Raw genomic sequence first — 16006 nt, 5'->3', positions numbered from 1 at the left:
ATTTATGCAGCAACAATAGACTAAAGTTGAGCGGAAAGGGTATATTTAATTTTTTTTCATATTTTTCTATGTCTGTTTCAGACCTAGACTGCACTAAGAAAAAGAATGTGACTGTTGTTTTGTTAGGAAAAACGGGGTAAATATGTAAAAGTCTGATTGTACAATTTCACAAGCGGTGTAACTCACAAATACAGGGAAAAAAAGATGAAGAAGACCCAGTGTTAGCAACAACAACAAAAAGAAAAGCTGTCAGAGATTGTTGTAGTTAGGTTTATTTTTGTATAAGCCTTCCTCGGTGATAGAAATATTTACAAAACAAAAATTGCTGTTGCAACTTCTCATTGTGTTTGTTTCAGGTCTTGTGATTTTATGCCCAAAGCTTTCTCCTTGTTCACTGACTATGACTTCTGTGTGGTGACCGTTCCTCATCTGGTGCCAGAGTTTCCCCTCATCCAGAACTTTGTGGTGAGTGAATCTACCCTTTGGTGTACAGTGGAACCCTCCTTTTAAGACCTCTAAAACGACGGGCGGGGTGGTAAGACGTCGGCCTCTTAATCGGAAGGTCGAGGGTTCGAGTCGCGGGCGCCTGTTGGGTTAAGTGTGGAGTTTTTCCAATCTCCCAGGTCAACTTATGTGCAGACCTGCTAGTGGCTTATCCCCCTTCGTGTGTACACGCAAGCACAAGACCAAGTGCGCACGGAAAAGATCCTGTAATCCATGTCAGAGTTCGGTGGGTTATAGAAACACGAAAATACCCAGCATGCTTCCTCCGAAACCGGCGTATGGCTGCCTAAATGGCGGGGTAAAAACAGTCATACACGTAAAATTCGACTCGTGCAAAAACATGACTGTACGTGGGAGTTTCAGCCCACGAACGCAGAAGAAGAAGAAGAAGACCTCTAAAAGTCTGAGAAATTCAATTTTTAAGTGGCACCAAATCGCTTTCTCAAGAGAGAAAACCACCCAAATTTTCCTTACCTTAGAATTGAATGCATACTATTTCTGTTTTCTTCAGAGAATCACACCTCGATGCCCGAGCACCCTTCCACAGGAGCTGTATGCCTTCCATCGCTCAGGCCTTCTCAAGTCAGTATCTCTCTTGTTTTTCTAACCTGAAGTTGTTACAAACAGTGTGGGAATTAACATTTTGTTTTGTTGAAGATTGGAGTGTGCTTTTTACATGAGCCGCATGACTATCATGTGTGATTCAATACTGCGGACCTTTACCGTCCTTCTTTTTTCTGTTTGTTACCCTGTCTTTTGTTGTTGTTTTCCTTTCTTGCCTGTGTCTGTCTTACATATATACTTCTTGTCTTCCTGTTTTTTCTTATTTTTGTGTGTTTTCACAAAAACTGAAGGTTGTTCAAGGTACTTGAAACCTGTATTGTAATATCTACCACTGAATTTATCAGAAATGCTGGAAAATGAAACAAATCTGTGTGATATCACAGGAACTTTGTGGTGCGTCCAGCCTGCAGCGGTGACTTTGCTGCGGTGCAGAACCTGGTGAAGAACATCCTGCTGAACGAGAACCTTCTGCAGGACCTTACGCAGTACAACAAGGCTCGCCGTGATACTGTTAGTATTCCTCACACTGCTCTTTGAATAACAGCTCGAGATTGAAAACTGACAACGATGAGCACTTTGAATGAAAGTACATGTAAAGTGAAATTAAAAAAATTTAAAAAACGGGAATAAAAGTAAGTGAAATAAAAACAAAGCAAACAACAATAAAAACCAGTTGGTTTTAGGAGAAAGCAAGTATGATTTCATTTGGCGTTTTCCCTCATGCTTATTTGCTTATTGTGATGTGTGCACTAGGATTTTATTAAGTTATCAAACGTACGACTTGCATTCATAAGGCACACAACAACAACAAAAATTTCCAATTACAAGGTCGACATTTAAAAAAAAAAGAAATATTTGCACAGATGTATGTGGCTTTTTGTTGGCCGGAAATCCTACAGGCTGGGCCCCCTAGTTGTGGGGGAAGAGTAACATTTCTTGTGAAAGTGCAAAATCAAGTGGTTTTTGTTTTTGTTTTTTGGCAGGATCGAAAAAAGTTCCAGGGTCAGGAGGAAAAAATAGGGTTGATTGGGGAATTGGAAACATGATTTATTTGTCAATATAACACTTACCTCGACAGTACTATTCATATAGACAGTAGGCTTAAAAAGAAGCCTTACATTCTTGGCCTAATCACCTTCATATGCTGTTTCTGAGATCTGATTTAATTTTTATCTTGTACTTTTTCAGGACGGCACAGAGATCCAGGCTTACATAGCAGAGTGTCAGAAACAGATTGTTGGAGTGGCCATCATAAGGAGAGAGGAGGTGAATACACTTGTTTTGCCACATTTCCTTTAATTGCCATTTTAAATGTGAGCACTTTGTGGATTTCTGAACTGTTTGTGAACTGTGCTTTTTGTGGCCACAAATACTTGCTTTATGTGTAAAAGAAAAAAAAGGAAACAGTAATTAAAAGTAAAGGCATTTATGCTATTAAAAACAGTACATGATTTTACCTTGAACATTTTTAAATACAGTCGAACCTGCCCTTATGAGAACCTTGAAAGCAATCACCTGCCCACAATGAACACTCCCAAAGATCTCAGATGAACTTTTCTTCTCTATAAATCACCTTTTCATAGGGACCACCTGTCTGTAACAACCACTTTTGTTCGGTCCCTTGGGTGGTCGTTATAGACGAGTTTGTACAATTGAAACAAGTTGTGTACATCGTAAAGGCACTAATGATGTAAGCACCCTGTACTATTTCAAATCTTACCAGAGAAGTACCGATTGTGGTGGTCTTTAGCTTGGAAAAGTTCCTCAACCAGATTTGACTTTACTTTCAGGACATTGAGTACATCAGGTCCCACTACAACATCGAGGACTTCATCTACTTCAACCACCACCGCCGTGAGGACCATGCACACCTCCACCACCTGGCCCTCAACCCCATCTTTTCCCACCTCACCAAGCACTTCATCAAGGTCTGATTTCATTTCATTTACTCTAGTATCCCAATGCTGGGAAATTTGGGTCGGTTCCTCTCAGGGGAAAGCTAGCAGCAACAGAGTCACGTTACCCAGGTGTATGCGTGTTTAGGTGTAATCAGCCACCTGCACTTATGGCACAATGACCGAGGTCTTTTACAGTGGTGACACCGGGGGGGGGGACATGGGTTCCGCCTCTGAGTTTGCACATTAAGTTGACTCGTGCCCGTCCCTGTGGGGATTCAAACCTGCGACCTTAGGATCGCAAGTCCAGTGCTCTACCAACTGAGATACCCGATCTACAGTCTTTTCTCAAAAACAAAATGAGTGGAGAGATTTAATGTTGACCAAACAAGTGAAGAATATAAGGAGCTTTGCTTTAATGATTGCTTTGATATCTGATGGAAGGAAGATGGTCATCAGAGAAGATGAAAATTGACTTGTGAAACATTGAGAAATTACCACATGAAAAAGGACAGTGGAACAGAAAGAAAGGTTAAGTGAACCAAGATTACCGCCACTGTCCTTGTTTTTTCTTTCATTTCATGTTCTAAGTTTTTCAATCACGTGTGCTTCAGTCATTAAGTGGAAGTTTGGTTTCATTCATTCTCTGATTCATATTTTGATTGACCTTTTCAGGAGATTCTTCGCCTGAGCAACAAAACGTGCCTGTATTATCCCCTGTACCCAATCTACAGCTCTAAAGAGGTAAGTTGCTCCAGTAAACCCTTTCCTTAGTATTAAACTTCTAAAAAAATATATATATATAAAAAAAAGCTCTGCAGTAACATTCAATGATACATTTCTCATCGAGAGCTACCCCTTCTTAGAAAGAAAGTGTGTATTGTTGTTATTTTGTTTTTCTTTTACTTGGCCAGCAATGTCTTTGTAATGGTGCAAATGTATGACATCAATTTCTTTCATTCTGTTTTGCTGACAAATTTATTTTCATAATCGTCTTTGGTTACATACTCCTTTTCATGAAGTAGGAATGCATCAGGAATGTAGGCAATAAACAGTAACCAAAATTATCAGTTCGTTAGTGAGGAAGAAACAGTCTTTCAGATCATGTGTGTGTGTGAGTGTGTGTGTGTGTGTGTGTGTGTGTGTGTGTGTGTGTGTGTGTGTGTGTGTGTGTGTGTGTGTGTGTGTGTGTGTGTGTGTGTGTGTGTGTGTGTGTGTGTGAGAGATAGAGAGAGTGTACATGTGTGTATGTGTGTGTGTGTGTGTGTGTGTGTGTGTGTGTGTGCGTGCGTGTGCGTGCAAGTGTGTTTAGCTTTTGTACATCACCTTCCGGTTAAGCTCTTCTGAGAAGGGGCGATTAATAAATGTTCATTATTTATTGTTATCATCAAGTATTTCTATGTGTCAGACGGTGTTGCGTCACTCTCTGGTGTGCTCATTGGGCACCATGGTACCTGTGCGTGCTCGCCGACAGATCAAGTACCCTGTGGAACAACTCGGCATCAACGCCCCATCTGACCGCATACTGGTTGAGAGAGAGGCCTACGCTCTCAACCACATCAACCGCAAGCTCACCCTGGAGCCAAAGGTACTGTGAGCTTCTTTTCTACTTAATGAGAGAGAATGTGAATGTATATTTCTGTGTCTTTACAAAATAATGAATACATGCAAGCGCTTGTGTTTGTGTGTGTTTGTTTGTGTGTGTGTGTATGTGTGTGTGAGTGCATGTGCGTGCGTGTGGTTGGACATGTGCATGTTTAGAAATGCCTGTGTCAGTACAAAGTTTTCTTTGTTCTATTCAGGTGACTATCAACGCTCGCATTGTTGTGGTTGGAGCCTCAGATGTCGGCCTATCCTTCCTGGAAACTTTTGCATACTGGTGAGTTGGGTGTTTTTCATTTAAAAAGATCCTCAAGCACATCTCGGAGAACATTTGTAACTATTTTGACCAAAGAATTGGTTTTGTGCATCAGTTCTCTATTACTGATAAAACCGACAATATTCTGCTCTGTAGTGACCTGATGCATACATGGACTGATATGAACGAATGAAAACAATTTTTTTCAAAGTTGTTTCCTGAGAAAATAATTCATGAAATTCAAACAGTAACAACAGAGCATGGATACACTGACATCACATGCATTTTTTGCCGCCTGTCATGCAGCTGAAGTTGATATTCTTTTCATGTTGTGTTATTTATTCCTTTTTATCTAGCCCCCATCTGCGTTTCAACAACCTGACCTTGATCTCGCCCCATGGGTTGCCCGGAGAGATGTTGCCTGACGCCCAGCGAGACCAGATGCTGCCCACAAGGTCAGTCACAATGGAATTTTACTTTGTGTGCCTTTTCAGTTACAGTTTAAACCCCCTTTTTAAGAAGTCCAAAAATATTACAAAATCAGGTCTTAAAAAGGAAGGGGGTCTTAAAATTGGGGTAAATTTACAGAAGTAAGAACAGAAAATCTCAGAATTGTTGTTTGTTTGTTTGTTTGTTTAACGCCCAGCCGACCACGAAGAGCCATATCAGGGCGGTGCTGCTTTGACATTTAACGTGCGCCACACACAAGAGAGAAGTCGCAGCACAGGCTTCATGTCTCACCCAGTCACATTATTCTGACACCGGACCAACCAGTCCTAGCACTAACCCCATAATGACGCCAGGCGGAGCAGCCACTAGATTGCCAATTTTAAAGTCTTAGGTATCGGCCGGGCTTCGAACCCACGACCTCCCGATCACGGGGCGGACGCCTTACCACTAGGCCAACCGTGCCGGTCTCTTTGTGTGCCTTTTCAGTTACAGGTTAAACCCCCTTTTTAAGAAGTCCAAAAATATTACAAAATCAGGTCTTAAAATTGGGGTAAATTCACAGAAAGTATGAACAGAAAATCTCAGAAAATCTGGTCCTAAAAGAGAGTGAGTTGTAAATTGGGGGGTCTAAAAAGCGGGGTTCCACTGTACTTCTTTTGGCCACATTACCCAAAGTATTGTTGTCTTTTGGCCACATTACCCAAAGTATTGTTGTCTTTTGCCCACATTACCCACAGTATTGTTGTCTTTTGCCCACATTACCCACAGTATTGTTGTCTTTTGCCCACATTACCCACAGTATTGTTGTCTTTTGCCCACATTACCCACAGTATTGTTGTCTTTTGCCCATATTACCCACAGTATTGTTGTCTTTTCCTTCTTTTACACAAGGTACAATGCAGTAAATTTTTTTATCTCTTGAACTTATACTGTTGAAATATTGTAACAATGCAGTAGTCAGTGAACATGGAATATTATAGTTTTGTAGGCAGGATGTACAAGGGGCCCGGTAGCTCAGTTGGCAGAGCACTGGACTTGTGATCCGCGGGTCACGGGTTCGAATCCAGGCCGGTACTAGTGTCAACTTTATATGCAGTCTCAGAGACGATATCCATGTTCCACCCCCGTGTCACCACTGTGGCACGTAAAAGATCTCGGTCATTCTGCCCTAAGTGCATGTGGCTGATTACACCTAAACACACACACACCTGGGTAGCACAACTAGGGGAAAAGAGTGCCATATTTATCATTGGATAGTGCTTTGGCAAGCAAGGGGAACATGTGAGAAAATAGATTGTGTATGATATGAATCCTATTTACCCTATAATTTACGAATGCCAATTTTGTTGTCATCAGCCACTGCTACAGCCAGCAGGACTATGCCAAGGTTTCACTGAGGACCTGGGTCAATGTGGTGTACGGTCACATGACGGCCATCGAGCGCAAGAAGAAGTTTGTTGTTGTGGACGGAGCCTACCAGGTTTGTGTTGAGGGTCTCTTACTCTTACGGCCACTTCCTGTCGATCCCAGGGTCTCTTACTCTATGACAAAGCTTTAAACTTAGCGCCTCTTCCTGTCGACCCCAGGGTCTCGTAGTCTGTGACAAAGTTTTAAACTTACAGCCTCTTCATGTCGACCCCAGGGTCTCTTACTCTGTGACAAAGCTTTAAACTTATGGCCTCTTCCTGACGACCCCAGGGTATATTACTCTATGACAAAGCTTTAAACTTACGGCCTCTTCCTGTCGACCCCAGGGTCTTTTACTCTATGACAAAGCTTTAAACTTAGGGCCTCTTCCTGTCGACCCCAGGGTCTCTTACTCTATGACAAAGCTTTAAACTTACGGCCTCTTCCTGTCGACCCCAGGGTCTCTTACTCTATGACAAAGCTTTAAACTTACGGCCTCTTCCTGTCGACCCCAGGGTCTCTTACTCTATGACAAAGCTTTAAACTTACGACCTATTCCTGTCGACCCTAGGGTCTCTTACTCTAAGACAAAGCTTTAAACTGACGGCCTCTTCCTGTCGACCCCAGGGTCTCTTACTCTATGACAAAGCTTTAAACTTACGGCCTCTTCCTGTTGACCCCAGGGTCTCTTACTCTATGACAAAGCTTTAAACTTACGGCCTCTTCCTGTCTACCCCATGGTCTCTTACTCTATGACAAAGCTTTAAACTTAGGGCCTCTTCCTGTCGACCCCAGGGTCTCTTACTCTATGACAAAGCTTTAAACTTAGGGCCTCTTCCTGTCGACCCCAGGGTTTCATACTCTAAGACAAAGCTTTAAACTTACGGCCTCTTCCTGTCAACCCCAGGGTCTCTTACTCTATGACAAAGCTTTAAACTTACGGCCTCTTCCTGTCGACCCCAGGGTCTCTTACTCTGTGACAAAGCTTTAAACTTACGGCCTCTTCCTGTCGATCCCAGGATCTCTTACTCTAAGACAAAGCTTTAAACTTACGGCCTCCTCCTGTCGATCTCAGGGTCTCTTACTCTATGACAAACCTTTAAACTTACAGCCTCTTCCTGTCTACCCCAGGGTCTCTTACTCTATGACAAAGCTTTAAACTTACGGCCTCTTCCTGTCTACCCCAGGGTCTCTTACTTTATGACAAAGCTTTAAACTTACGGCCTCTTCCTGTCTACCCCAGGGTTTCTTACTCTGTGACAAAGCTTTAAACTTACGGCCTCTTCCTGTCGTCCCCAGGGTCTCTTACTCTATGACAAAGCTTTAAACTTACGGCCTCTTCCTGTCTACCCCAGGGTCTCTTACTCTATGACAAAGCTTTAAACTTACGGCCTCTTCCTGTCGACCCCAGGGTCTCTTACTCTATGACAAAGCTTTAAACTTACGGCCTCTTCCTGTTGACCCCAGGGTCTCTTACTCTATGACAAAGCTTTAAACTTACGGCCTCTTCCTGTCGATCCCAGGGTCTCTTACTCTAAGACAAAACTTTAAACTTACGGCCTCTTCCTGTCTACCCCAGGGTCTCTTACTCTATGACAAAGCTTTAAACTTACGGCCTCTTCCTGTCTACCCCAGGGTCTCTTACTCTATGACAAAGCTTTAAACTTACGGCCTCTTCCTGTCTACCCCAGGGTCTCTTACTCTATGACAAAGCTTTAAACTTACGGCCTCTTCCTGTCTACCCCAGGGTCTCTTACTCTATGACAAAGCTTTAAACTTAGGGCCTCTTCCTGTCTACCTCAGGGTCTCTTACTCTATGACAAAGCTTTAAACTTACGGCCTCTTCCTGTCGACCCCAGGGTCTCTTACTCTGTGACAAAGCTTTAAACTTACGGCCTCTTCCTGTCGACCCCAGGGTCTCTTACTCTGTGACAAAGCTTTAAACTTACGGCCTCTTCCTGTCTACCCCAGGGTCTCTTACTCTATGGCAAAGATTTAAACTTACAGCCTCTTCATGTCGACCCCAGGGTCTCTTACTCTGTGACAAAGCTTTAAACTTACGGCCTCTTCCTGTCGACCCCAGGGTCTCTTACTCTAAGACAAAGCTTTAAACTTACGGCCTCTTCCTGTCGACCCCAGGGCTGAGGTGCACGAATTGAAAGTGATGACACACAAACGGGAGAGAACAAACCGAGGGTTCTGATTGGTTGAAATCACAACACATCTTGGTTTGAACCAATCCAACACTGCGGATGGCTCCCGTTTGGGTGGTAACTTTCTCGGGAACCTCAGCCCAGGTACAAGTTTTCAATTGACAATTCCAAACTTTGACCTACCCCATTCTCCATCATGAATATCTTAAATTGAGATGATAATTTAACATTGTATTTTATCCAACCAGGCAGATTCGCAATTATGTATGTCGGATGTATACTTCCAAAGCAAGATTTGAATTTTTCTATTTGCTATGTTTTTTTGCTTTTGAAGGTGTGTTAGTAGTGACTGAAACTAGATCGTGACCTCAGCTTGTCATATTTTGAAAAAATGAATCATTTTACTGTCACAAACCACATCAAAAGTGAGCTCCACATCTTAAATATTTTCTTTCCTCCTCCCTCAGGTTCCCTACGACCACCTTGTGCTGTGCACAGGCCAGCAGTTTCAAGTTCCTGCCCCCACTGGCGCCGACATCGACACCGGCGTTACCAATGAAAACCTGCCCGGCAACCCCAACCACCGCCTGCTGGTGGAGCCGCCCAAGAACCTGTACCTGGTTAACGATATGTATGACGCTGCTGTGGGTCTCTACAGGGCTGAGAACACCTTGCTGAAGAACCAGAGTAAGTTTGGGGGGGAGTTTAGGTTGTTTTCTTGTATCAATGTGTGTTTTTCGTCCCCCCAGGCGCGCAATGAGAATGTTGGTGTTACCATACTTTTCTGGTAATTTTTCTTGTTTTCATAAGGACGGTCAAAATCTTTGAGTCTTGAGTCTTTAGTCTTGGTTCACACATTGTGCACATGAGTTTAGAGGGCTAGGGGTTATAGTTGCCATGGGTAGCTTATCTAATTGAGCATAAGATTAAAAATAAATCTTGCCAAATTGTAAAACAGATTCACAAAAAGCAAGGTAGTTCTAATGATTGTCAGCTTCAGTGCTTACTCTCTGGTGCCTTATTTTGCTCCCCCCTCTCTCCTTCAACCCACCACCACCACCACCCCCACCACCACCACAACCCCTACCCCCTTCATTTCACTTCACTGAATACAGGATGCAGACAAATTTTAGTATGTCACACAAAAAAACAAGGATTCCAGCAATTTGTAAGTTTCTTGGAGCCAGAGTGAAAGTAAAATCATGTCTATAGTCAACTAAACAGAATGGTTTTAATCTCTTTACTTCACCCTTTTAATCACTGTTCTTGCAGAGCCAATCGTGGTGTACGGCAGCAACATCAACGCCTACTGCTGCGTTCAGTCCTTGCTGACCCTGGGCATCGCTGGCAACAAGATCGCTCTTGTCCAGCCCCCCGCTGAGGTAAATAAATCTTATGGGCTATTCCTATTTCTGACTAGGGTAGCTTATCAACAAAACATGTCCCTAATTGGTGACTGCTGCCACTGAGGACGTACAATCTGACATCACCGTGAGAGATTTACAAAAAAACAAACAAACAAAAACAATAACTTCTTAGCAAATTCAGAAGTGTTGTCACAGAAGCATGATAAGAATCTAAAATGCATGTTTTTCACTGCTGTAATCTGGAGAAAATTTACTACATGGTCCATTATTACAATCACTGTTCCTTTAGGCCTTCTGAAGTGACATTTAAAGCTTTTCTGTGATAAACATGTATCATTTTGCTAACAAGTGATGCCCCCCCCCCCCCCCCCCCCTAATTGTGTATATAAATCTATGTTATGTGAGGAATTGTACTTTCAATGACATTTTTAGTACACACTCCAATTATGCTTTCCGATTCGTTTTCATTATATTTGTTCAGTTTTTGTTAAAAATGTGTTATGCTTGTCTGTCGTATACATACATTTGTGAGACCTTGCCTTATCAGATGTTAACTCATAAGAAATTTAAGGTCATGCAAGATACATGCCTGGGAACCATGGATACGATTTCACCGTATTTTGTACGCATGATTGTCTAGAATACGATCAGTACGGTCAGTGGGGAAAAAATACGACAAGAAAAATTCCTAGACTACTTTTGTTTACAAGCGCATCCCGAAGCCGATCCAACACATGATTACAGTTTTTGTCAGTAAACATTGAAAGAAGCATTTATTTTAAATGTATTGGTAAGCTTAATTAACGATGTGACGGATGCGTCTGAATCATGGTTGAATCATGGATGTTCAAATGCTGTGTGGAGTATGCTCATTTTCCTGAAAATACACCAAGTTTGTTTGAGAATACTCCAAATGCAAAACAGGGGTTCCCAGGTCTGAAGATATTTGTCTTATGCAACACAGAGGTGCGTGGCCATGAAACTGTTTCAAGAAAAAGAAGCTGGCATCAATGCTGTTGTTGCTTTGCTTTGCAGGAGGCTTGCTTTGAGGATAACCAGGTGATGGAGGCCGTAAAGACCGCCCTTCAGGAGGCGGGAGTACAGGTGCACTCTGGCTATTACCTGGCACGCTGGAACGACCAGGTGGAAATACCCGAGGAGATCACCTGTGCTACCTTCACCTCTGCCTCTGAACCTCTGCGTCTTGAGTGCCAGGTGAGTAAGTGTGTGTGTGTATATAAATTATATTTGTGTTTAATTATTAACAGCTATTGTGTTTTCAGCATAGCAATAGGGTCCGATATTTAGACGAGACAAGTATAATGCCGACGAGTCGAAGACAAGTCGCATTATACTTGTTCGAGTCTAAATATCGTACCCTATTGCTACGCTGAAAATACAATAGCGATTATATAGCTGTTCTGACCTTTATTTGTTGTTCCAAACTTACAAAATGACAGTTTTTGGGTTGATGCGTTGATCTCAGGTTTTGATAGCAGACGCCGTTTCTTACGCGCATTAGTTTTGCGCATGCGCCACACTGACTTTGGAAAAAACCTCGATTTGACAACACAGCTGTTAAAGGCATATGTACGCGCTCCCGTGTTTACAAAGTGTAGTTTGCCCATAATCGATGTCAAACGCACCATAAGACCATGTAATGACGATATGTCGCCATGCGCGGACCATATACATGCATTACAGCTTGTTTTAGAGTCTCAAAAACTTTGGATGTAAACAAAGACGCGGAGTTATTTCCCTTGCGTCAACGCTACCTCTGTTGGCAAATCTATAAATAGGACGATCCAGATCAAAATGAAAATTAACATATCTCAACATTGAAGGGGTCCTAGACCACAATATTTTGCAGGGAACTTAATTTAGCATGTCTCCAGCTGTTGGTAAAGCAATTAGCGTGTATAGTCATCGAGTACATATGGCTTTAAACAGCTTTTTATTAGTTAATTCGTATACAACAAAAAGAAGTTTGAGTTTTTTTAATTTTGAACAAGACTACTTATGAAGAAGATCAAAACACAACATCAAAGGAAAACTAGAAACAACTGAAGAACTAGGGGAGGAAAAGAGAACAGCTAATCCGTACAAAGCGAGCAGACGGCAGCGCAGCGACATTTTCAGTTTGTGTGAATGGCATTTATACTTGTCTTGTCATGAAGCGAATTTTTCAACCTCAGTTATAAACGACTACATGAATGTTAGTGCCATGGGTTGTACATCAATACTTCAGAGGGGAAGTGGGGTATTTAGTGTGGAGTTACGAGATAAGAAAAGCCGAATGCGAAAGTTTGTGTCAGTCGGCAACTGTGAACTAAGCTCACAGGCACACAAAAACGGCTGTTCCGTTGTACTCCCCTATTTGTACTACATCTTTCGACTTTGCCATTTCTTTCTTTACTTTATTTGGTGTTTAACGTCGTTTTCAACCACGAAGGTTATATTGCGACGGGGAAAGGGGGGAGATGGGATAGAGCCACTTGTCAATTGTTTTTTGTTCACAAAAGCACTAATCAAAAATTTGCTCCAGGGGCTTGCAACGTAGTACAATGTATTACCTTACTGGGAGAATGCAAGTTTCCAGTACAAAGGACTTAACATTTCTCACATACTGCTTGACTAAAATCTTTACAAAAATTGACTATATTCTATACAAGAAACACTTAACAAGGGTAAAAAGAGAAACAGAATCCGTTAGTCGCCTCTTACGACATGCTGGGGAGCATCGGGTAAATTCTTCCCCCTAACCCGCGGGGGGGTCTTTGCCATTTTGTGGTGTTTAGGGACAGAAAATGATAGGTTTAGTCCTGTTTCATCGGGAAGTTAGCAGAAAAGGGTATGCTATCGACAAGCTGAAAAACATTCCCGAGAAGAATTTCAAGTTGTCAGTGTATGCTGTTGTCGATCAGTGAAACCGTGTGGTACAGATGCATGGGTAAACCGGAACCATGCGTCTTTGTTATTGACAATATGCTTTTGGATATTGGCAAAAATGGCCGACTTCCGTAGCATTATGCTTTGATGATCGGAAGAGACCATCCAATCACAGCCCCCGAATTCCCCCACGTGTCCATCAGAATAGCTATATTACCTGCTATTCAGACTTGGTCGTGTGACAGACATTTTCTTCCACACGAGATTACGTTGATTGTCTAACGAAGCCGTCAGGCTGAGTTAGACATCAGCTAATCGAGTGTGGAAGAAAACTCTGTCACACGACCAAGTCGGAATAGCATTTATGTCTCACAGCTTCAACAGAGGAGAGAACAAACACGTTTTGCGTACTCAAGCTTGACAAACCTAAACACAGGAGCAGCCATTGTGGAGAGATCTACTTTTTGACGGAAGTGAACGAACAACTATGAATGACGTCTCGGTATATGTGAATGACGTCACAGTCATCGTCACAGTCTGTATCTTTTGAAGCATCGCATTCTTCATGACGTCTTTCTGTGTCTGCATCCGCGAAATGTTTGTTCTTTTCGGGGTCTTTGTCATCTATGTTCAGAACTCTGTCCTTCTAGTTTCAGACTAACAGGCCTCCTGAGCGAGCCACTTCCCAAGGGCAGCTAAATTCGCGTATGGAAACAGTACTGTCATCTGGGATGCCGTTCTCAGTATTCTCAGCGTTGAAGAATTTGTAAAGAGAAGAAACGATAACAGCAGGAGAAATAAAAGTCGTGTGTGCATTTTGGGGCTTTTGGAGGGACGATTTCAAGTTTGAATCCGTTCTTGCACATGCTCCAAAGCGTGTAACATACAATCTTGCACACGTTTGCTTTAGTAGTGGCAAAGAAGGAAAGCGTGTGACATACCTGGTTAATGCTGTACGAGTCGTTCGTCTGTGTTTTAATAAGCTTTTTTTTTTTTTACACCATTGATTTTTACCCTAACTCACGTTGTTACTCTATCGATATGAAAACAATTACATGAAGACCATCAAGAAGAAATGAAAGAATTGAAATCAAGAAAGAGAGAAAGACATTAATGCTTTGTCACAATATGGTCTTTTCTTTTTGTGTCTGTCTATGCATCTTTATTCCCCTTGTTTTCATATTTTTCTTTATTTTGCAGGCATTCTTTTCCTTCTTCAAGAAAGCGGTGGATATGAATGCATTCAAAGGTAAGGACTGGTTATGAAAGCAACCTACAATGAATGCACATGAAATGCACTAATCAGTGTTCGACGACAGCAACCTACAATGAATGCACATGAAATGCACTAACCAGGGTTCGACGACAGCAACCTACAATGAATGCACATGAAATGCACTAACCAGGGTTCGACGACAGCAACCTACAATGAATGCACATGAAATGCACTAACCAGGGTTCGACGACAGCAACCTACAATGAATGCACATGAAATGCACTAACCAGGGTTCGACGACAGCAACCTACAATGAATGCACATGAAATGCACTAACCAGGGTTCGACGACAGCAACCTACAATGAATGCACATGAAATGCACTAACCAGGGTTCGACGACAGCAACCTACAATGAATGCACATGAAATGCACTAACCAGGGTTCGACGACAGCAACCTACAATGAATGCACATGAAATGCACTAACCAGGGTTCGACGACAGCAACCTACAATGAATGCACATGAAATGCACTAACCAGGGTTCGACGACAGCAACCTACAATGAATGCACATGAAATGCACTAACCAGGGTTCGACGACAGCAACCTACAATGAATGCACATGAAATGCACTAACCAGGGTTCGACGACAGCAACCTACAATGAATGCACATGAAATGCACTAACCAGGGTTCGACGACAGCAACCTACAATGAATGCACATGAAATGCACTAACCAGGGTTCGACGACAGCAACCCACAATGAATGCACATGAAATGCACTAACCAGGGTTCGACGACAGCAACCTACAATGAATGCACATGAAATGCACTAACCAGGGTTCGACGACAGCAACCTACAATGAATGAACATGAAATGCACTAATCAGTGTTCGACGACAGCAACCTACAATGAATGCACATGAAATGCACTAACCAGGGTTCGACGACAGCAACCTACAATGAATGCACATGAAATGCACTAATCAGTGTTCGACGACAGCAACCTACAATGAATGCACATGAAATGCACTAACCAGGGTTCGACGACAGCAACCTACAATGAATGCACATGAAATGCACTAACCAGGGTTCGACGACAGGAGGGAGGGTCGAGTGTTGCATGCCTGTGTCGACGACTGCATGTTTTGTTTGTGTGTGACAGTGTTGACACTTTATAAGAACTTTGGCAAACATTTGCCACTCTGTCATTTGTTCATTATGGTTAATTGATTTTTTTCATAGAGCAATTTAGAAGCCTTTGTGTACAACCTTATTGAATGAACTCATTCAGTGAACACAACAATAATTAAGCAGAATAAATGTTGCCAACAAATGATTGTTTTTAAGGCTTCTTTGTGAGGGACAGCATCCTTTGTCATTTTATGCAAAAGCCTTTGTCACGTTTGTGTGAAATAATTCACCAGGTTTAATTGCATCGTTGACATATGTCTTTCTGTGTCAGCAATTTTAACCAGTACATACAGTTTAAAGAGACTGTCACTAATGTTAACCATTAATTCACTTTACAAAACATTACTTCGCAGAAATCTGACTGACACTGACAGTGACATGTTCAAAAAGAAAAAAAAAACAAGATCGAAAAGTAGGCAGGACTAACCTATCAAAGGAAGTATATGTTGTTTTACTGTGAAGCATTCAATTAAGTTGACCTAGCTGCACCTTGATTATTCTCATTTCGT

General features: G+C 42.2%; 1 protein-coding gene across 1 annotated transcript in view; it reads left to right on the top strand.

Moving 5' to 3' along the window:
• The window catches only part of LOC138952337 (cilia- and flagella-associated protein 61-like), a 203828-nt gene that overhangs the window by 12347 nt on the left and 175475 nt on the right, over positions 1-16006 (top strand). The window contains exons 10-23 of the mRNA XM_070323982.1: positions 357-465; positions 1016-1086; positions 1452-1578; positions 2257-2334; positions 2859-2996; positions 3639-3707; positions 4372-4551; positions 4766-4842; positions 5178-5276; positions 6628-6751; positions 9299-9518; positions 10104-10213; positions 11234-11413; positions 14288-14336. Of these exons, the coding sequence (XP_070180083.1) occupies positions 357-465; positions 1016-1086; positions 1452-1578; positions 2257-2334; positions 2859-2996; positions 3639-3707; positions 4372-4551; positions 4766-4842; positions 5178-5276; positions 6628-6751; positions 9299-9518; positions 10104-10213; positions 11234-11413; positions 14288-14336 (1631 nt within the window). The remainder of the gene's footprint in view (positions 1-356; positions 466-1015; positions 1087-1451; positions 1579-2256; positions 2335-2858; positions 2997-3638; positions 3708-4371; positions 4552-4765; positions 4843-5177; positions 5277-6627; positions 6752-9298; positions 9519-10103; positions 10214-11233; positions 11414-14287; positions 14337-16006) is intronic.

The sequence above is a fragment of the Littorina saxatilis genome, linkage group LG17 (assembly GCF_037325665.1).
Source record: "Littorina saxatilis isolate snail1 linkage group LG17, US_GU_Lsax_2.0, whole genome shotgun sequence".
In the NCBI taxonomy this organism is placed as follows: domain Eukaryota; kingdom Metazoa; phylum Mollusca; class Gastropoda; order Littorinimorpha; family Littorinidae; genus Littorina; species Littorina saxatilis.
Note: the sequence above shows the minus strand (reverse complement) of the source record. Positions and strands in the feature narration are given on the sequence as shown.